At 45.1% G+C, this 21,085-nt stretch overlaps 1 protein-coding gene across 3 annotated transcripts in view; it reads left to right on the forward strand.

Moving 5' to 3' along the window:
- The first annotated feature begins 477 nt into the window (after positions 1-477).
- The window catches only part of TMEM198 (transmembrane protein 198), a 28,847-nt gene continuing 8,239 nt past the window's right edge, over positions 478-21,085 (forward strand). Inside the window, exons 1-3 of one of the 3 annotated variants that reach the window (XM_060772794.2) lie at positions 478-706; positions 16,612-16,862; positions 18,282-18,857. In XM_060772794.2, coding sequence (XP_060628777.1) covers positions 16,700-16,862; positions 18,282-18,857 — 739 coding nt within the window. In that variant the 5' untranslated portion in view covers positions 478-706; positions 16,612-16,699. Of the gene's footprint in view, positions 707-15,331; positions 15,353-16,611; positions 16,863-18,281; positions 18,858-21,085 lie in introns of those variants that run through there. The other 2 variants (XM_060772809.2, XM_060772802.2) reach the window with 2 other exon arrangements.

The following is a 21,085-nucleotide window of genomic DNA, read 5'->3' on the forward strand; positions in this document are numbered from 1 at the left end:
TTTTAACAAGGAGACACTATGAATTTATATTGTATTGATTTGTTTCGTTTTTATTATATGTTATGTTTTTAATTGTATTTATGATATTGTAAGCGTTGAATTTTACCCTGTTGACCGACTTGCGTCGCCTACGGGCTGGGAAAGACGGTATACAAATACAGCAAAGAAACAAATAATAAATAACTACTGTAGGGCCTCAACTGCATGGCATGGCAAGGCCCGGCCAGGGTGGGGGCGGGTGGGGGGTGGGAGGTCGCGGGCTGGGCGGACGTGCTTTGCAGCGGGGCCGGTGTCCCCAGGGGGGCCGAGGGGGCGGAGGGAGGGAGGGAGGGGCGGGCAGGGCCTGACACGCGCGCCTTGCCTGGGCTCAGCGCCCCTCGTCCTCCCCCGCCAAGCCATACGCGGAGCCTGGAGAGAGGAGAGGAGAGGAGGGAAAGAGGGAGGGAGGGAGGGAGGGAGGGGAGTCGGGGGCGGCCTGCCACATCAGGAAGAGGGAGGAGCGGGACGAGAAGGGAAAGGAAGGCAGCGAAGGAAGACAGCGGCCTGTGTGCGGCCCGGGGCGCGCGCCCGTCTTCCTCCGCTTTTGGGGCGCGCGGCGGAGAGGAAGAAAGAGAGAGAGAGAAGACCTGCGCGGTGACGTCACGCGGAGCTGTCCCTCAGCACCGGGCCGGCTCTGGCGCTGCAGGTTCGAGACCCGGTCGAGCAGGTAGGAAAAGCGGGCAAGCAAGCAAGGAAAGGGACGCTCTCGCCGGAGGAGTGCGGGGCAAGGAGGGGGCTCCTTTGGGCCCGGAGGAGGAGTGCATGGCGGGAGGGGGGGGGGGGGGGGAGGCAGAGCTGGTGGTGGAGCACAAAGAGAGACCCGAGCAAAGCTTTGCGAGGAAGGGGAGCCGGGGGGGGGGGGGGTGCAGAGAGAGAAAGGGAAGCCAGCGATGGCCGCGCCGTGCCTTCTTGCCTTGGAAGAGAGGAGCGAGGGGTTGGCTTCTCTTTGGGGCGCCTCTGCCCCCGAGATCGGAGGGCTTTTGTGTCCAACGAAGCTGCCCCCCCCCCCTCTCTTCCCAGCACAAAGGGCTCTCCTGCTGGCAGGGATCCACTTCGTTGCCCTTTCCTATCCCCGACTCCCTTCCTTGGGGGCTGACTCGGCCGAGAACAAAAGAAATGCCCCCGACCGCTTTGGAATACAAACAACAACCCCATTTCTTTCTCAGTGATGGCATTCCATAAGGATCTCCGGAAGGGAACAATTTTTAAGATGCCTTAGGAATGTCGTGCCCCCCCCCCCCCCCGGAAGACAAACCCTATGCATGTCTTAAACACGTGTAAACAAAGGGTGCGCTTTCAAAGCCCCAGAACCCAGGTGCAAATCCAGAAACCGTGCCTGCTGCAGCCTCCTCAGCAAAGCCTGGCATCGTGCGCTTTCTGGGGCCTTTCGAGGCTCCCCTGGCCCCAAACAAAGGGAGCCTGGCCGCGTCCCCAGAAACCCTTTGCAGCCCTGTTCCCTAGCAACCCTGCGGCTTCCCTGGGAGGATCCGGAGGTCCCAAACAAAGATGACACCTGAGTTGGGGTCCACCATGACAGGGACAGGGAGAGGCAAGGAAGTGGAAGGAAGGGACGGCGCAGGGCTGGACAAAGGCAGTTCTGTGCCAGGCAGCCAGGAGGAGGGGGAGGGGGAGGGGGAGGAAATGGGCCGGGTGTAGAAGTGGGGGGCATGGTTGGACCAGTTCAGGACACCATGGTGGAAGGACAACAAAAGGCAGGTTGCAAATAAAAAGGAGAGGCTGCAAATGTATTCAACGAGGCTTCTTAAACTGGGGGTTCCCTCAGCTCAATGTTGGGCCATGATAATTTTTGGCAACAGGAAAAGGTTTACGAACACCACTCATTTACACAAATCTATTCACAACAAGGCGTAATGTTTACAGTGGACTCTGCTGAAAATGCTTCAGCTGAACACAAAAAAGGAAGATCAGCCTGTTTAGCAAGCCTTGCAAATGGTGATTTGTTATCAGGAAATGTTAGGTTTCTATGTGTTGTTGAAGGTTTTCATGGCCAGAATCACTGGGTTGGTGTGAGTTTGAGAGGTCTGCTGGAAACTAGGCAAGGGAATTTTATACATCTGTGGAATGTCCAGAGTGAGAGAAAGAACTCTTGTCTGCTGGAAGCAAGTATGAATGTTACAACTGGCCACTTTGATTAGCATTGAATGGCCTTGCAGCCTCAAAGCCAGGCTGCTTCCTGCCTGGGGGAATCTTTTGGTGGGAAGTATTAGCTCACCCTGATTGATTCCTGTCTGGAATTCCTCTATTTTGTCAGTCTTGCTCTTTATTTACTGTCCTGATTTTAGAGGGTTTTTAAAAATACTGGTACATATGTAATATAATACATATTTTGTTCATTTTCATGGTTTCCTCCTTTCTGTTGAAATTGCTCACATGTTTGTGGATTTCACTGGCTTCTCTGTGCAAGCTGACATGGTAGTTGTTAGACATGGTAGTTAGATTTTTATACTTATTTTATATACCTTGATACCTGGGGTCACTTAAAAATGTCTTAGGTGGAAAGAGCTCGTGAGTGGAAAAAGTTTAAGAGGCCCTGACATAGGCTAGTGATTCCCAAACTCTGGTCCTATTTTGGATTTCATTCCGCAGGAGCTCAGCCAGTTTGGCCAAAGTTCTGGGAGCTGAATGAGTCGCCTCTGGCTGAGAAAGGCGGTATACAAATGGGGTAAATAAATAAATAAATAAATAAATAAATGCAGGACACCTGGAAGACCAGAGTGTAGTCGTCACTCATCTAAACTCCTCCAGATTTTAGAGGTTCATCAAAATTTCAGTATCTCCTTCTCTGGTAAAAGGAGAAATTGGTAGAACTATACTGTATTCTATCAAGACATTGTAATTTCCATCTAATATTTATAACCCATCCAGCCATGTGCATATTTACCTCCTGTAACTTACATAATGCTGGATTCTTGTGACAAAGTGCACAGGAAAGAATTATGAATGAATTCTCTAATATGGAAACAAATGCCGCTTGCTCGTTGTTATTTTTAAAGAAGTGCTGTTTTCCAGACAAAGAGAGAGAGAGAGAGAGAGAGAGAAGGGTTTGCACTTTAAAAAAAATTCTGTCATCCTGTGTTTTAACCTTACTAGTACTTTAGGGCTAATAACTGTCGGCAATAAGGTTTGAGCCCCCTGTGTAGCTGATGAGAGTTGAAACAGACTAATTCAACAAATGCGCTGCAAAACCTTGTTGTGGAAGTGACTGCAAACCTAAGAATGGGAAAAAAGCAGCATGTCTTATTACAATAATAAGATGTGATCAGTTAACAAAAGCAAGGGAATGTATCACTCTCCAGATACTGTTAGACTACAAATCCCATCAGTACCTGAGCCAGAATAAACTATGGTAAGGGACAGGGTAGTTCTAACTCAACATCATCTAGACAGGCACACATTGCCCAACTGTGTAGCTGGATGCTTCATGGACCAAAACAGTGAGAATGAGATTCGCACAAAATGGGGTAGCAACTGGGAGGTCATAGAATAATAGAATTATAGAATCATGTAGTTCAAAGAGAGAAAAAGTGCCACCCAGTCCAAATCTCTGTCATGCAGGGACACACAAGCAAAGCATCCCCAACAGATGGTCATCCAGGCTTTGTTTAAAAACCTTTAGAAAAGACTCATCGCACTAAAGAATAAATCCACTTAAAATCCGATTTCTGCCTCCTGCAGAATTCTGGGGTTTGTAGTTTAGGGAGGAGCCTTTAACAGTCTCACTACACTACAAACCCCAAAATTCTGCAGGAGGCAGAAACTGGATTTTAAGTGGATTATTTCTCTAGTGTGATGAAGTAGGGTCAGACCATCACTCTCAGAGGTATGACACTGTTGAACAGCTCTTGTCATCAGGAAGTTCTTCCTAATATCTAGGTGGAATCACTTTTCCTGCAATTTGTGGTATTCAGGGGACTTATAACCCAGACATACTTCAGGAAAGTGGAATCTGTCTCCATAGCTAATTTCCTTCAGACTCATTAGCTACAGGCACAAAACATCTGTTCCATGCCAGAGCTTTGCAATAATCTATTGACAGAGCAGAACGAGGAAGATCCTGAGCTTGTCATTCTTAAGCAACAGGGAGAGATGTAGGATGGGGACATACATAATGTGTCTGAACAGGGATTACTCTGGTTTAAAAATATATATTTTATTCTTCAACCTGCTTACTAAATGGAAAAAACTTCCACATTTCATTTATTCCTGCCACTTTCATATTGTCTGGTTTTAGCTATGCAAAAGTTAAAGAAAAATGTAAAAATGTGGTTGTTTGTTTTGCATTCTCACACTCAAACAAGAGGCACATTCACTTTTCAGAGTCTCAGTTCAATTGGACAGAGAGGCACCAGAGAAAATTAGAGGACAGTCTCAGAGGTTACTTGTGGTTTCCATGAAAGTGGGGTGATGGATCCTATCAGGGTTTTAATCCAAATTTTAAAGGGGTTGTCCAACATGCTGAACCTGTTTTAGTCTGAACCTCTACAAAGTCAGACTAAAATCCAGGGCAAATTCTCTCACCCCATTGAAACCCTAACCCTATCCACCACTAGTTAGGCCTTCAGAAAGGAACCAACTGTGTAATTGCCAAACCACCAAAATTGGAAATTGTTAGTAGATTATAACAGTCAGTGCCAGAACTACACTTTAGTGACACTTACTCTCATTACAGTCACTCATAGATTATTTGTATTTCGTGCCAGGTGGCACTTCTAATGTAAGTATTATGATATCAGTTTTTTTTAAAAAAAAAATGCAACTCCAATTATCTCTCTAACCATCCCCTTCAAAAATGCTCCTGCCTTTTTGCTGTCTTCCAGGCAAGGCTGCACAAGCCTAGAGCATTGGGTCCTGGGGTCTCCTCTCTGCTTGCAGGGCGCCTGGCAAACAGGGTCCTGTGCTTCAGCCACTCCTCAGAGTACCACTCCCCTGGTTTGCTCCTGGGTTAATAGGATTCTTGTGTGAGGAGCTTTTCAGCAGGCTGCCAAAATAATCCCCAAGGTAAGAAGAGGATAAGGAGCTGAGGATTCCCTGCCACATAAACAGATCCTATCTGCAGGTGTGTCTTGCCTTGCCTACAGGTAAAAAGTTTACTGGAATAGCAGTGTGTGCCTCCACACCTTTCCTTAAGACTCAACAAACTTGATGCCAGCGTTTTGCACCCTGCAGCACCATCCCTGTCAGGAAAGGCTGCATCTATCTGATGCTTCCATAGATTTTCTGCTGAGGGAGTTTCCATTATATACTGTACAACTTAAACAACATCATGGCCTCCCTTCCTGATGAACTTCCTCACAAAGAAACTAGGGCTGCAGTATTGGTCTCAGCTCCTTTGTGAGATGGCCTGGTTTCTTGAATAATCGTTTTCACGCTATCTCATGCAATCAGAAATGACATCTTTCTAATCTTCATATAAAACATCCACTAGTTTTATATGTATATGTCACTCTCGCTTCTTGATATGTGGGTACAGTCTTTGCCTGGGTGGATGCAGCACATGAAGGGAGCCTGGAGAGCAGTGGTTCCCAACCTTTTCTTGACCAGGAACCATTTTGACCAGGGACCAATCTCCAACATTAGTACCAAAAGAGTTACAAATCAGTTTTTGGTCAACTTCAGATTTGGTTTGGTTATTTGGGGTGCTGATTCAGAAAACTGCGTTGGATAGATCACATCAGCTCTAGTTTCTGATACCGAACATATGCCATCCAGTAGTCGGCATCTGATTGCCCACAGAAAACCACATCTAATAAACCTTGGCTCTATAAGAGAGTTTCGCGAGACCAGTCACTCTTGTTGCAATGGTGTAGTAACGGTGAGGCCGCGGACCATATTTAGTTCTTGTGGACCACTAGTGGTACATGGCCCACAGGTTGGGAATCACTGTGTATGGAATTGGGAATTTGAGCCTTCCCTTCACTATGGAACGTGATTGGTGAAGAATCAGCCATTTTCTAGAATGGAGCTGAGCTGATTGGGCTACCAACCACAACAGGACCAATCAGTCATGTATCCCCGCTTCAGCTGCCTCGAGGGGATTCATATATTGTGCAGTAATAGGCACCAAAGTATGAGTTTCCTTATCCCCTGGGACAGGGACAGGACAGTGAATGGGATCTCCTCAGATGGATTTGGATAGCCACCATACAGAACAAGAGGCAGTTCCTACAGAGCAGGTATCTAAAGTTGTCCCTGTGAATTGCATTGGCTTGCCTACCTTTCTAGGCAACAACAGGGCTGCATGCAAATGGGGAGGGTTGGGGGAAGAACTAGAAAGACTGTGCTATAGAGAAAAACAATTTAGAAATGTAGTAGGAAGTCATTGTTTGGGGCTAGATTTTCCATATTTAGGTCTCAACTGACTTTGGCACATAATTAAAGGCATTGTTCCAAATGTTGCTGTCATGGAACATTTTGTGTCAGAGGATTTATGTGATTTTCAGAGACGGAAACTAGGTGAGGTGATTTTAATTGGACCTGCATCGTCTACAAAAGTAGAGACACTTGCTATGTAAGGTCTCAGGTTATACTGCTACTGCCACAATGAATTTATATAACTTGGAATCTTGCAGAAGATTGGTTCAATATTGTCTTGTGGTTTCATGGCACCTTTCCTTCAACATCGTCTTGATTTTCAGGTTGTAGTGCTATATGCATTTGTCTGAGCATAGGCATCTTTGAATTCAGTAGGATTTCTCATCAAGCATTCATAAGATTGGGCCATAAGAGATCTATGAGCTCAACAAGGCACCCTGGCATAAACTGTCTGCACAAAAACAAGGTTTTTGCCCCAGCTAAGCTTTATATTTATCAGCAAATAACTCTAAGAAAAATTTAAGGACATGTGACAGAACAGGGCCACTCTTTAAGTCCTGCTTATAAGCTTCCCAAAAACATCTGGTTGGCCACCATAGAAACAGGATGCTGGACTAAGGAAGCCTGTCTGTTGTGATCCAGCAAAAGCTCTTCTTTGCATGTTTAAGTGAACCCTGAGATACTTTTTCATGATATGGGAATTTATGGGAGGTCCTGGTTTAAAGTACACCCACATCAACATATAGACGTGACATGGATGTCACATTGCTGAAATCCACTGCTTTTCGAGGGCCATTCCTAATCATGTGGCAGGAAGCTAAACAGAGGGATGCGGCTTTCAGGATCAAGCAGCTTTCAGTTAGCAATTCTTCATGGTAAAGCATGCATGCTCCAATAATTTAAAGACGTTTCATGACCTCAATTTCTCATATTTGGGACACTAGAGTGAAAATATGCTTTTCTTGGTCACTCACACTGCTTCTTTGCTCTTTGCAGTTAAAATGCAGCTTTCATTTCCTTCTGGTTTTGTCTCCAGTTTAAGATTACTAGCTCTGCTTTTCTTAATGGTGTCTTTGAATGCTGCTCCTTTAACTGTTATCAAGCAATCTTCTAAGTATTTGATTCAGTGCAGGAATGAACAAGAGCTACCTTCTTGCTATCTTTGATATGATTGTCCTTTCAAAGCATACACTGCAGAGGTGGCCTGTGATCCAGCTATCTTGACAATGTTTGGCATAGTTCACGGATTTGATAGTCATGACTTCTTGTGACTAATGCAGTTTTTATATAAAAGGTGAATTAAAATGATGGTTTAATCATCTCGTGAGCCAGTCCTCTATGTTTATACATCAGGTGATAAGGGAAGTTTACTATTCCTCCAGTTGCCCTTGATTTCTAATTGGGAATGGCTGTGGATTAAAGCTCTTTTGACTGATTTGGCAAGACACGACAGATGGCCAGCTGCTTGTTATGTGGCTACATGTACAGCATGATTACTTTCTAATAAGTTAATAAATTATTAGTTTCCCCCAGCAGACATTATATTATCTACTAACTTAGGTACCTGGCGGTGCCTGGGTTATTTGAAAAAAGCATTGTTTTGGGGTGTTAGGTCATATAATCTAGTTAATTGGTAACACTATTTATTAGGGGAAAGCCGTTCAACAGAATTTGATTTTGTTTTTTATGAATGCTTCCATTAGAAAATACATAACAGTATAGGTGAGCTACAATTCTCAGAATCATGGGTCAATCCTCCCCAAACCGTAGGCACAGTTGATGATGTTGAGTGTGTGCAGGGACGGCTCGTCTATTACGCGAAGTAAGAGGTCGCAGAACACTTTTTTTTTGCCAGGGGCGCAGAGGCGCTTATGAAAATGCCCCTCGACCGCCACTTGAGGAGCGCCCCCTCAGCTCACAACAGCCCTAGCAGTCCGGGGGGAGCCTCGGCTTTCTTGCCTCACTGCCGGGCGATCCTCTTCCCAAAGGGGCCGGGCCCTTGAGCCTTGCCTCGCCCCTCTCATTCCTGCTCCACCTGGCCACCGGGTGCGCGAGCAGAAACGGCGCTCAATCGTTCTCCGCGTTCGATCCCTTCCCCATGACCGCTCCCTTTCCCGATCCCCCGGCACTCCACCCACCTCCTCTCCTCTCCCCAATCCACGGGTGGGCCAAGGGGTGGAGCTGCTGCACCTGGCCCGCTTTGGGTCCGGAGGCGTGTCTGAAGACCCCAGCGTGCGCACCAAAAGTCACCTCTTCTCCTGACTTTCTCTTCAGCCATTGGGACCAAGAGAGAGAGAGAGAGAGAGAGAGCCCCTCCGACTGGAGGTATCTCCCACCTCTGCTCCCTCCTTTGTTTTTGCGCCTACCTTCAGGAAAGGTGGGCATCTCCACCTCTGTCTCTCTCTCTCTCTCTCTCTTGGTCCTAATGGCTGAGAAGAAAGTCAGGAGAAGAGGTGACTTTTGGTGCACACGCCGGGGTCTTAAGGCACACCTCCGGACCCAAAGCGGGCCAGGTAAGGGAGCAACTGTGGCAAGTGTAGTTACTGGGATGTATAGTTCACCTACAATCAAAGAGCATTCTGAACTCCACCAATGATGGAATTGAACCAAATATGGCACACAGAACTCCCACGACAAACAGAAAATATATATCAATGATTGGTTGGGGGGGGGGGGCAAAATACTGTTTGCTTACCGTTGAAAATTACCTAGGGCCACCTCTGAGTGTGTGTGTCAACTTTGGTCCAGATCTGTTGTCAGCTGGGTTCAGTGCTCTCTGGATAAGGGTGAACTACAACTCCCATATGCCAAGGGCAGTTACCCCTAAATCCTGCCAGTATTACAGTTGACTTCACTTCCCCAAACCTCTCCAATCTGTTCAGTTCCTGATCAATTCCTCTGTGTTTGCTGTATGCCATAGGAAAGTGTAGGAAAGGGTTAAGGGAGAGGCAGTGGCTGGGGTCATCCAAATTCCACACAAGGAACCCTGGGATGCCTGACTGTGGTGGAGGAAACACGTCAAATCTAGGATGAAATTATCCCCGAATGAAAGCATTCCTTGGGTGGTGGGCTGCAGTGTTTGGGGAGGACATTGGCAGCATTTTGCTAGATGTTCATGGCGCTCGCTATAACCTGCAATGTCAGTGGAGGGAGTGCCTTTGGAGGCTTCTCAGCACTTGGAACTATAGCCTGTTTGTGGAGGAGAAAAGCTGTCTGTATGAATGGACACCTCTGTCACATACACACATACACATTTTTTTGTATAGAAGATAGATAGATGATTACTTATTTATTTACTTTACTAGCCATCCCCTGCCACGTGATGCTGTGGCCCAGTCTGGTGATCTGGAGAATAAAGTAATGAGAAAGTCTTGGTTTTTAATAGATGTAATTTCTTGATACTTGTGGGTAAACAGTATTTCTTGCTGATTCTTTGTCAGTGTTGATGTAGATATTGTCTGGTTTGCCTACTCTGGAACATGCAACATATAATTGTCCTTTAGGGGTCCCTTTCAAATCTAGGATACTATATCTCTGTGTGTGTGAATCATATGTATCTCTATATCTATGGCTGGATGGCTCTTTGTCAGGAGGGCTTTGATTGCGTTTTCATGCCCTAGTGAAGGGAGTTGGACTGGATGGCCTTAAGTATTTTCTGTTGGTCATGGGAGGTCCTGTGTGGGAAGTTTGCCCCAATTCTGTTGTTTGTGGGGTTCAGAATGCCCTTTGATTGTAGGTGAACTATAAATCCCAGTAACTACAACTCCCAAATGTCAAGGTCTATTTCCCCAAACTCCATCTGTGTTTGTATTTGGACATATTGAATCTTAATGCCAAGTTTGGTCCAGATCCATCCACAGTGCTCCCTGGGTATAGGTGAACTACAACTCTCAAACTCAAGGTCAATGCCCACAAAACCCTTCTAGTGTTTTCTGTTGGCCATGGGAGTCCTGCATGCCATGTTTGGTTCAATTCCCTCATTGGTGGAGTTCAGAATGCTCTTTGATTGTAGGTGAACTATAAATCCCAGCAACTACAACTCCCAAATGGCAAAATAATTTTTTTTGAGTGATGGTCACTCCTTGGGTTAGTAGGTGTCTTGTGGCCAAATTTGGCGGCAATTCAGCCAGTAGTTTTTGAATTATGTTAATCCCACAAACAAACATTAAATTTTAATTTATATAGATTTATATCCTGCCTTTCTTTACCCTGAAGGGGACTCAAGGCAGCTTTACAAATGGCAACTATTTGATGCCTTATTTTTATTCATTCTTCACAACACAATGGACTGCTATGGCTTGAGGGAACATCTGAGATTTAAGATTAATCTGTGGGCTTACTTTTAAAGCATTACTGTATTTTCCACTACCACAAAAGGGGTTAATAGGCAATAACAAAAACTACCCTTATCCACTCAAGTGGCAAAAAATAAAATACTTGTTTAAGAAGAAATGCCTTCGTCGTACAATTAAAAGGGAAGGAGTCCAAATCTTTTAGAGTAGGGAGTGCTAATGTAAGTGGTGCTACCACTAGGGAAGTGCTCTTAGGTGTTGCCAACCCACTGCAGAATGAATGCAGTTTGATACCCCTTTAACTGCCATGGCTCAATGCTATGGAATCCTGGGAGCTGTAGTTTGGTAAGGCACTAGCCCTCTGGCAGAGAAGCCTAAAAACCTTGCAAAAGTACAACTGCTGTGATTCCATATTATTGAGCCATGGCAGTTAAAATGAAATCACTGCATTAATTCTACAGTGTAGGTCAGGCATGAGCAAACTTCAGCCCTCCAGGTGTTTTGGACTTCAACTCCCACAATTCCTAACAGCTTAAGTGGTGGGGGGGGGGGGGGGAGGAAAGGGCCTGAGGCTGTTAGGAATTGTGAGAGCTAAAGTCCAAAACACTTGGAAGGCCAAAGTTTGGTGTAGGTGTACTATGTGTCTCTGAATGCAATGGCAGATGCGAGAAAGGCATAATAGGAGACATGCAGGTTGTTATAAGAGGAGATGCATGGAGCCAAATTCCCCAACTCTTTAGGACAGGGGTCCTCAAACTAAGGCCCGGGGGGTGGATGCGGCCCCTTTACCTGGCCCTCGCTCAGGGTCAACCTAAATCTGAAACGACTTGAAAGCACACAACAACAACAATCCTATCTCATTAGCCAAAAGCAGGCCCACGCTTCCCATTGAAATACTAATACATTTATATTTGTTAAAATTGTTCTTCATTTTAATTACTGCATTGTTTTAAAGTGATTTTTGCACTACAAATAAGGTATGTGTGGTGTGCAAAGGAATTCATTCATGGTTTTTTTTTTTTCAAATTATAATCCGGCCCTCCAACAGTTTGAGGGACTGTAACCTGGCCTTCAGTTTTAAAAGTTTGTGGACCCCTACTTTAGGATATTTCTCTGTGTTGGGTAACTAAGGGAAAGCCCAAAGGCATGGTCTTCATCAGCTGCAGTTGAGGAGGCATTCTATCAGGAGTTTTTATCCCAACGTGTGTGTGCTTTGAATAAAAACCTCAAACATGGGTCCTCTTTTATCATAAGATAAAGAACTTTAAACCAGAATATCACTTTCATCAGGGGCCATTTGTCCACTTGGATTACACATGAGCCTCCAAAATCAGGTCACAGGTCTCTCTGTCCCTCCCTACCCCACCCACCCACCCAACCTACCTACCTACCTCTTTCCCTTAGCTATTCCAGATCCCAGAATCATAGCATGGAAGAGATCTCGTGGGCCATCCTGTCCAACCCCCCTGCCAAGAAGCAGGAAAATCACATTCAAAACACCCCCGACAGATGGCCATCCAGCCTCTGCTTAAAAGCCTCCAAAGAAGGAGCCTCCAGCACAGATCCTGGTTGATCTTGGAAGCTAAGCAGGCTCAGCCTTGGTTAGTACTTGGATGAAGGATTACCAAGCAATACCAGGTGCTGTTGGCTATATTTTAGAGGAAGGACATGGCAAAACCACCTCTGTTCACCCCCCCCCCCCCGCCCCCACTGCCCCCCTGTCACCAAAAAGCAGGAAAATTGCATTCAAAGCACCCTCGACCAATGGCCACCCAGCCTCCAAAGCCTTAAAAAGAAGGAGCCTCCACCACAGATCCTGGTTGATTTGGAAGCTAAGTGGGCTCAATCTTGGTTAGTACTTGGATGGAGGATTGCAAAGTAATACCAGGTGCTGTTGGTTATATTTCAGAGGAAGGGCCTAGCAAAACAACCTCTGAGTGTTCCTTGCCTAAGAAAGCCCTGTGAAGTTTATGAGTTTGCCATAGGTCCACAAGCATCTGCTCACTGTGGGCCTGCCTGAGGGACATGACATGATGGAGGAGCCATCAGATTTGAATAAAGGGTCATTAGCAGGTAATTCAAGAAAGGCGTAAGAATGAATTCAAGACTGAGGAGACTGATAGCTACAGTATATGGGGTGGGGGGGGGGGTGGGGGGGACAAATCAGTATTTCTGTGCAGCTGCACTGTAAGGGAAAATCAAGCTGGGATAGGAGGGTGGGGGGAGTTGCAGGCCGTTGGTATGAAAGAGGCTGGATTGTTGAAACAAAGCAGAAAAAGATATAGCCAGAAGAAGGCAGTCTTTGGCTATTTGTCACTGGCCAATTGGAAAATGCTTTGCCTCCCTTAGCAACAGAGAAAGCACAAATCAGAAGAGGAGATGCTTTCAGTACTGGCGCTCATTGGCAATGGAAGGAGGGAGGAGGAAGAGAGGGGTGGGAGGAAGAGGGAAAGAGAGGGGGAGAGAGAGATTTCTCAGGCTCTTGACCCCATTCCCGGGCAGCAAAGGAAGCAGGGGATTAGGGCTCATTTTACCTATACTTTCTTCTTGGTGCCTTCTTTCTCTCACATAGGGTGCATCTACACTGTAGAATTAATGCAGTTTGACATCACTATAGCTGCTGTGGCTCAATACCATGGAACCCTGGGGGTTGTCCTTTTAAAAGCCTTTAGCTTTCTCTGTCAAGGAATGATGGTAGCTCACCAAATCCATGACTCAATATCATTGAACCATGACAGTTCAATTGGTGTCAAACTGCATTCATTTTAGAGTGCAGAATATGCACCCTCTGGTTTCTCAGTGCAAGTAGGCATCCAATGATCCTAATCCATCTTCCAGGGGAGATTGAGGGTACTACTCTCACTCCTCATAGACAGATTATCTCAGTGTCTCCATCCCTCCCGTGCAAGCTATGCAAAGGGGAGAGATTTGCATCTTACATAAATCGTCTATCCGGTCCTGTTTGACAAAAAAAAGAGAGCTAATGTACAAGGTTTCTTTTTATATATATAGTGAATAAAGCTGAGAAAATGTAAAGGGATGGGAGAAAGTGTGATAACGTGGCTTTAGCTGAGTCTGAAAACAGGATCCAGAGCTGGGTGTGTTTAGCTTGGAGAAGAGAAGGTTGAGAAGGGCGTGATAGCCACATTTAAATGTTTGAAAGGGTGTCATATCCCGTGACAAAATTGCCAGCAGCAATCTTGATAGGACTACAAAGTGAGAAATAACCAAATATAAACCCATTAGCACTTTGGGGAAAAGGGGAAGGGGGGAGAGAAGGGAGCAAGCTTGTTTACTGCTGCCCCAGAGACTAGGACACAGATCAATGGATTCAACTGCAGGAAAAGAAATGCCACCTAAACCAGTGGCTCCAAACCTGTGGTTCATGGACCACCAGTGGTCTGCAAGAAGTAAAATATAGTCTGTAATCTCACCCTTACTGCACCGTTGCAACGAGAGCAACTGGTCTTGTGAAACCTCCTTATAGTGCCAAGTGTTATTAAATATGGTTTTCTGTGGGTGAGCAGATGGCGACTATTGGATGGCATATGTTCTGTATCAGAAACTAGAGCTGATGTGGTCTATCCAATGCAATTTTCTGAATCTGCACCCCAAATAACCAAACTGAATCTAAAGTTGACCAAAAACTGATCTGTAATCCTTTTGGTACTAGTGTTGGAGAGTGGTCCCTAGTCAAGTGGTCCCTGGTCAAAATAAGGTTGGGAACCACTGATCAAAACCTTAGGAAGAGCTTAGGTGCCTCTGAAAGTGTTAGAGTCACCTCCTCTGGAGGCATTTAAGCAGAGGCCAGATGGCCACCTGTCAAGAATGCTTGGATTAGGTCTTCCTGCATGGCAGGGGGTTGAACTGGATGGCCCTTGGAGTGTCTTCCAACTCTATGATTGATGATTCTAGGTATAGTTATCTGCAGCTATGGCGTTTCAATGTCCGGTGGCAAGTTTTGAGGGGAGAGAAATCCTTTTCTTAGCCAACGATTCATTTGGATGGTAGCCAGGCATGCACTCATACTGTTAATGAAACTCCGATTTTTGAGAGATACTTTTGCAAACTGCTACCCCGCTCCTTTGGTGACTCACAGCCCTCCCCACTGTTTCTATATGAGTTATAAACTAAATCTGTGTGGATGTGGGGGTGAATGCATCTGCTCTTCCCTTGGTTGTCATGGAGACCATACGGTGATCATTCTCTTTATAGCCACCACCACCACCACCATCCAATTTTGGTGAGATGTTGTCCCATCTCTGATCAGCTGCTGCCTGGATCACTCTCAGCATGTTTTGTCAGGGGATATGCTGACAGCCTGAGATGATTTGAGGAGATAGTTTTTGTAGAAAGCAGAGATGGAGCAAGGATGGTGGGATCCTAAGTACCACCCAAAGGATAGGTTTGGGAAGCGACACTAGCCAGGGGCCTGTTCTACCTCTTGTAAAGTATTCTTCATGCTCAAGGCAGCTTCTTCTGCCTTCCAGTAATGTCTGCTTGGATTTGACTCAGAGCCAGAGAGTTGGTGGTGCTTACATTTTTTGACTATGTCACATATTTTTATTCCTGGTTGTCGGTTGCCTCTCGCAGCCTCCACTAAAACGGGGGTGGTTTTTCTCCCCTGAACATCTTGATGGAACAGCTATGTTGCTGGAGAGAGGCGAAGGCGTCATTCCAATGAGAAGGTGGTATTTTTGCCTCCGGCATATGGTTGAAGTCCTTACAGATGAGTGGTGTTGCTGGTTGGCCTCTTAATGGACCTCCAAGGAAGCTCAAAGAGTTTGAAGTTGGCTTTGAGTAATGATTTGAAGGAATATTTTATAAGCTGGTGTATAGGTGGCATACTTGACACCAGAGAGACTTTCTAAGATGTATAAAGGCAGTTCTAGCAAACGTTGAAAATGTGAGCAAAATGCTGAGATACTTTATCATATGTGTTGGTCTTGCAAAAAGGCCGTATAATATTCGACTGAAATACATATGATTCTTGATTGAATTGTTAAAGTTAAAATTATGATGAAACCAGATTTTAATTTGTTGGGCATGATGGGTGATCAACTAGAAAGAAAATATGGGAGATTACTACAATATATAAGAGAATATGAGAATAATCTATTCACAGAGATGAAATGAACTACTTAAGAAAAATGTCTGACAAAGATTTGTGACCTAACCAAGATGGACAAACTGACTTTGCTGAGCCAAGGAGAAATCTTTGACCATTTTTAAGGAAGATTGTGAATTGCTTATCACCTTTTCACAGCAATGATGGGGACAAACTTCAACTATTATTGGATTTGTATTGTCGAAGGCTTTCATGGCTGGAATCACTGGGTTGTTGTAGGTTTTTCAAGCTATATGACCATGTTTTAGAACAGTGGTTCTCAACCTGGGGTCCCCAGATGTTTTTGGCCTTCAATTCCCAGAAATCCTAACAGCTGGTAAACTGGCTAGGATTTCTGGGAGTTGTAGGCCAAAAACATCTGGGGACCCCAGGTTGAGAACTACTGTTCTAGAAGCATTCTCTCCTGATGTTTTGCCTGCATCTGTGGCAAGCATCCTCAGAGGTTGTGAGAGAATGCTACTAGAACATGGCCATATAGCCTTAAAAACCTACAACAACCCTATTATTAAATTTATGCGTTAGAGGAATGTTATTAAAAGTAGAAGTGTGGTTATATAGTGTTATCTAAAGGGAAGAGGATAATAAGGGGTAAAACAGGCAATCTGCATGAAGCTTGAATAGTTTAGTAGTTGTGTCTAGCATGTGTTTAGTAGTGTAGGCGTATCTTAGGTTAGTGTTTTTTTTAGATTTAGGTTTCTTAGATGTCGTTTTTGTATTGCATATGAAAATCTGCTTTTTTGTATTGTCTTTCTTTTTTCTATTTTTTTCTGAATAAAAATGGATTAAAAATCCCTTTCTTGTCCTCTCCTCTCTTCATAGATGGAAGAAACGCCATGAGGCAGAGTTTGCCACAGGCAACAGGGAGGGAGTGGGGAGCCTGAAGTCATCTCAGAGACCTTGAAGAGCCATGACATCAACGGTACAGACCCTGCGCTTTCCGCTGCTGCCCCATGCACCGGGCCAGGATCGGATGCATAGTTGCGAGCAGGAGATTGAGCGGCGCTACCAAGTGGTGCCATCGGTGGTGTGTGCCATGTGCTGCCTCTTCGGGATCATCTACTGCTTTTTTGGTGAGAAACCAGAGGACCCCTGCAGGAGTGGCATAGAGCCTTTGAGAGTATATTTCCCTTCCTAATCTTGCAGAATGAAAGACTTTGTCACACAGCCACTGGAGTCACTTTGCGTCATCGGGGAGCATGGGGAACCTGGCACCCCATGCCCCGCATCGCCCAGCTCCAGCAAAGGGCAATCCCATGGGGCAAAGCATTGATCATGCAGCTTCTCCCTATGATAATCCTATGGTAACAAGGGAAGCTTCCCATTTTGCCATGTCGGCATGCATTGGCTCCACTTTACTTCACTCACAGAACCCTGCCGGCCTTGTTTGATGGGAGCCAGCGGATTCTGTGAGTGACCTGGGCTAAACCAGCGTATGTCGCCGATTTTAGCCCTTTGTGATGTGGTCACCAGTCTACACTTTAAAAGAGCCCTGTGCCACAGTGTGTCTGTGGCAGCAGCAGACTCAAAAATAGCCTTGGTGACATCCCACTGAGGTTGCATTTCTTGGCTGGGTTCCTGTGCTAAGCACAGCAAAACCCCAGGACAAAAGATTAGCTGACTTTCCTTGGGACACTTTGGTGCTTCCACTCATCTATTACAGAGCCAAGTGCAGAATCAAGAAATGCCAGAATAAAAGATTCAATATCCTTGATATTAGGGCTTGTCATTTGCTGCTGGCTGCAAGGTCAGACTTATCATTAGACATGGTGAGATCATAAATGACTACCCAGGGGAACAGATTTTGGTGGCCATCAAAAGAACAGCAAATTGTTAGTATCTAATTTATTATTTTTATAACTTTTCTGCCTTGGATGAGGGATGGGGAAATGCAGGATTTTCTGCCTTATGTATTTAAATAATTTAGCCAGGTCTGGATACCTTATTCTTTGATGGGAGAGTGGGGACCAATATTTGCTCTTCTGCTTCACTTTTGGCCAGTCCTCACTACCTTTTCCTTTTGTGATCCAAGACCAGAATGTCTTTTAGGGCAGGGGGAGTGTAACCCCAGTATAGCTGGCCTAGTGAAATTGATGGCTCTGCCCAGGCCCGTAGCCAGGATTTCGTTTCGGGGGGGGGGGGCTGAATTTTTTTCAGGGGAGTTCGGGGGGGCTGTACTTCGGGGGGGGGCTGAGTCTGAGTGAAAGAGGGTCTAGCCTAGCAAACCTTTTGTATCATTACCCCAATACCCTCATGCATATGGGATATATTGAGTATGGTTATCAGATCATGATATGAATAAACATAACAGTTTAAATAGTGCACCAGTAAGGCCTTTTCGCGAACCACCATGAGAATTTCGGGGAGGGGGGCTGAAGCCCCCCGAGCGCCCCCCCCCCCCCCCCGGCTACATGCCTGGCTCTGCCCTGTTGGAATATACTGTATCCCTTTTTCTATCCACATATATTAATGTCTCTTCTCTTCTTCCCTAGGATACCGATGTTTCAAGGCAGTGATGTTCCTGACAGGGCTGATGTTTGGCTCAGTGATCATCTTCATGCTGTGCTACAAGGAGCGAGTGCTGGACACTCAGCTGAGTGTGGAGGCCTCTGTGGGCATCGGGCTGGGCATCGGAGTGCTCTGTGGGCTGGTCACCATGCTAGTACGCAGTGTCGGGCTCTTCATGGTTGGCCTGATGCTAGGGCTGCTGCTGGCTGTGGCCGCCTTGGTGGTGATGGAGCAGTTCTACCACCCTCCGACTGTCTGGATCCCCATTGGCTTGCTGCTAGGCGTGGGCATGCTGTGTGCCGTGCTTACCCTGCAGTGGCAGCGACTTTTCACCACGCTGTCAACCGCTGTCTTTGGCAGTGCCGTTATGACTGCCACGGCTGACTACTTTGTCGAGCTCTTTCTGCTCCTGCAGTATGTTTATGAGCGTGTCAAGGTGGCCCCTTCCCGGCCCATCTGCTGGTACAGCTGGGTCATCCTGGGTACTTGGCCCATCCTAGCTTTGCTGGGCGTCCTAGTGCAGTGGAAAGTCACCGCTGAAGGATACTCACACACTGAAGGTGGGTTCAGTGCTGCAGGGTGGATATATTGGGGGTTGGGAGCACTGGGATCTGTCTTATAGTTTGACGTTTCATCAATCTTGTCCAGTATCATAGCTCTCTCCGAAGAACCCTGATTTATCTAATAGTTTCACCTCCATGTACTAACCTTTTGTCTGATCTGTTGATTGTAATAAATTATTCATTCATGTACTAACCATTTCCAGCCTGCTTGGCTTCAGGGTATCAGTCTTGTTATAGAGAGTGAAGAAGCCTCATTGCTTCCAGTCCCTTGCTCCTCCAGTTCATTTACTCACCACAGAGTTATGATAAGCTCTATTTCCCCCTGCCTATCTTTCCATCCTGATAAGAAGTTTCTCATCAACACAGGGGCTGACATCTCAAAGGTTTTGCTAAGCAAGGTTTCTTTCCTTTTAATAGAATATGCTATTAAATTATTGGGAGTGGCATAATTAACAAGCCATATATCTGTCAGTTACACATTGGCCTGAGGTGTGTGGGAGGCACCCTTGGCATTATGCAAGTACACAATACCTAGTGGATAGGATTTTTTATCAGATGTGAGGAGAACTGTGTTTACCAACATAAGGCTGATAACATTTCATCCAAAATTACATGCAACAAAAGTGAGTTTATCATTGTCAGAGCCTGTCAAAGTTAGTTTTGGACTCCAACAACAAGGATCCCTCAGCCAATAGCATCATTGGGTAATTCAAAACTGGTTTTCCTCAACTGATGATTGCTGTTGGTGTCATGACTACAGTTTCGTGCTGAAAGTGGTTCGCACAATGTTTATATTCAAAGGAAGATAGGCTTGGCACCGACTTTTATACCAGTCATGCTGTTAATCATTGTTTGAGGCAGAGACACTGTTTGTTGTCATTTGCTGTCAAATTGCCTTTGATTTAGGACAATTTTATAACTGAGAGTTCTCCAGGAGTCCACAGTCACTAAATGTTCTGCATCGGTATTACAGACTCAAGGCTGGGACCTTTTGGTATTGAATCAATCCACTTTAATGTCATTTTCCTATTTTCTTACTTCTTTGCACTTCACAGAGGTTTGTTATCTTTAAGCCTATCATGTTCTCATGATAGGCTTAAAGGACAATAGCCACATTCTGGCTTCTACCAAGTTTTGATTTTTCTTGTTAATGGTCCCTTTTACCACAGAACCTTTCTCTAGCACCACAGTTGAAATGAGTAGATTTCCTCCCTGTCCACTTTTGTCAGTTTTCAGCTTTCACAATCACACATTGAAACTGGGAATTCTATGGTATGGATGATTATGACTTGGATATTTAATGGTATATCTTAACCTTCAGAAGTGGGGGTCTTAATGCCCTTTTGCCCCTAGTCTGGTTAATTTGCTTTACAGATAAAGCCTTTTCTCAGTTAGTTTTCTTCCAGAATACAAAGATCTTCTGCTGAGTCTGCAGAGTTTTTCTTTAGACTCATAAGAATGGAAGAGGTGGTAATATCGGCCCAAAGACACCTCCTTTGAACTATTTATTTCTTTAAACACCAAAATGATTAAACAATGGACTGATTATTTACACGTTGCAAAATTAGGAGAGAAGTGTCCTTTTGGAGGATCCCGAATGAAAAGGCTATGTAGTGATAAGTTTCATTTGTACTTTTCAGTTAATTTTGGAAATAGGACATATTTCCTGCTAGGGTAACCTTCCTGATTCATTAGAGCTTTCATAAAACTATTAATATTGAGGAAGAAACTGTTAAATTCAGCTTAATACTATCAATTGCCCATGGTTCTTAATGTTAGAAGGAAAGTGGCAACAATTCCTTTCTCAAAGGCCAAATATTAACAAGTTATCAAGTGGAAAAACACCATCTGTAACTGGGTTGTTGTAGGTTTTTCGGGCTCCCTTAGAGCATTGGTTCCTAACCTTTTTTTGACCAGAGACCACTTGACCAGGGCCCACTTTGACCAGGGACCACTCTCTAACAATTGTTCCAAAGAGGTTGTGAGATCTGAGGATGCTTGCCACAGATGCAGGCAAAACGTCAAGAGAGAATACTTCTAGAACATGGCCATACAGCCCGAAAAAACCTACAACAATCCAGTGATTCCAGCCATGAAAGCCTTTAACAATACACCATATGTAAATTCTACATTCCAAAGAAGGCTCAAGTCCCTGCCAATTTATCAGGATCGAATTTTCAACTGTAATTAAATGTCATAGTTCAGGTTTGGGAGGGTCCATCCAA

This window comes from Anolis sagrei, chromosome 1, assembly GCF_037176765.1.
Source record: "Anolis sagrei isolate rAnoSag1 chromosome 1, rAnoSag1.mat, whole genome shotgun sequence".
In the NCBI taxonomy this organism is placed as follows: domain Eukaryota; kingdom Metazoa; phylum Chordata; class Lepidosauria; order Squamata; family Dactyloidae; genus Anolis; species Anolis sagrei.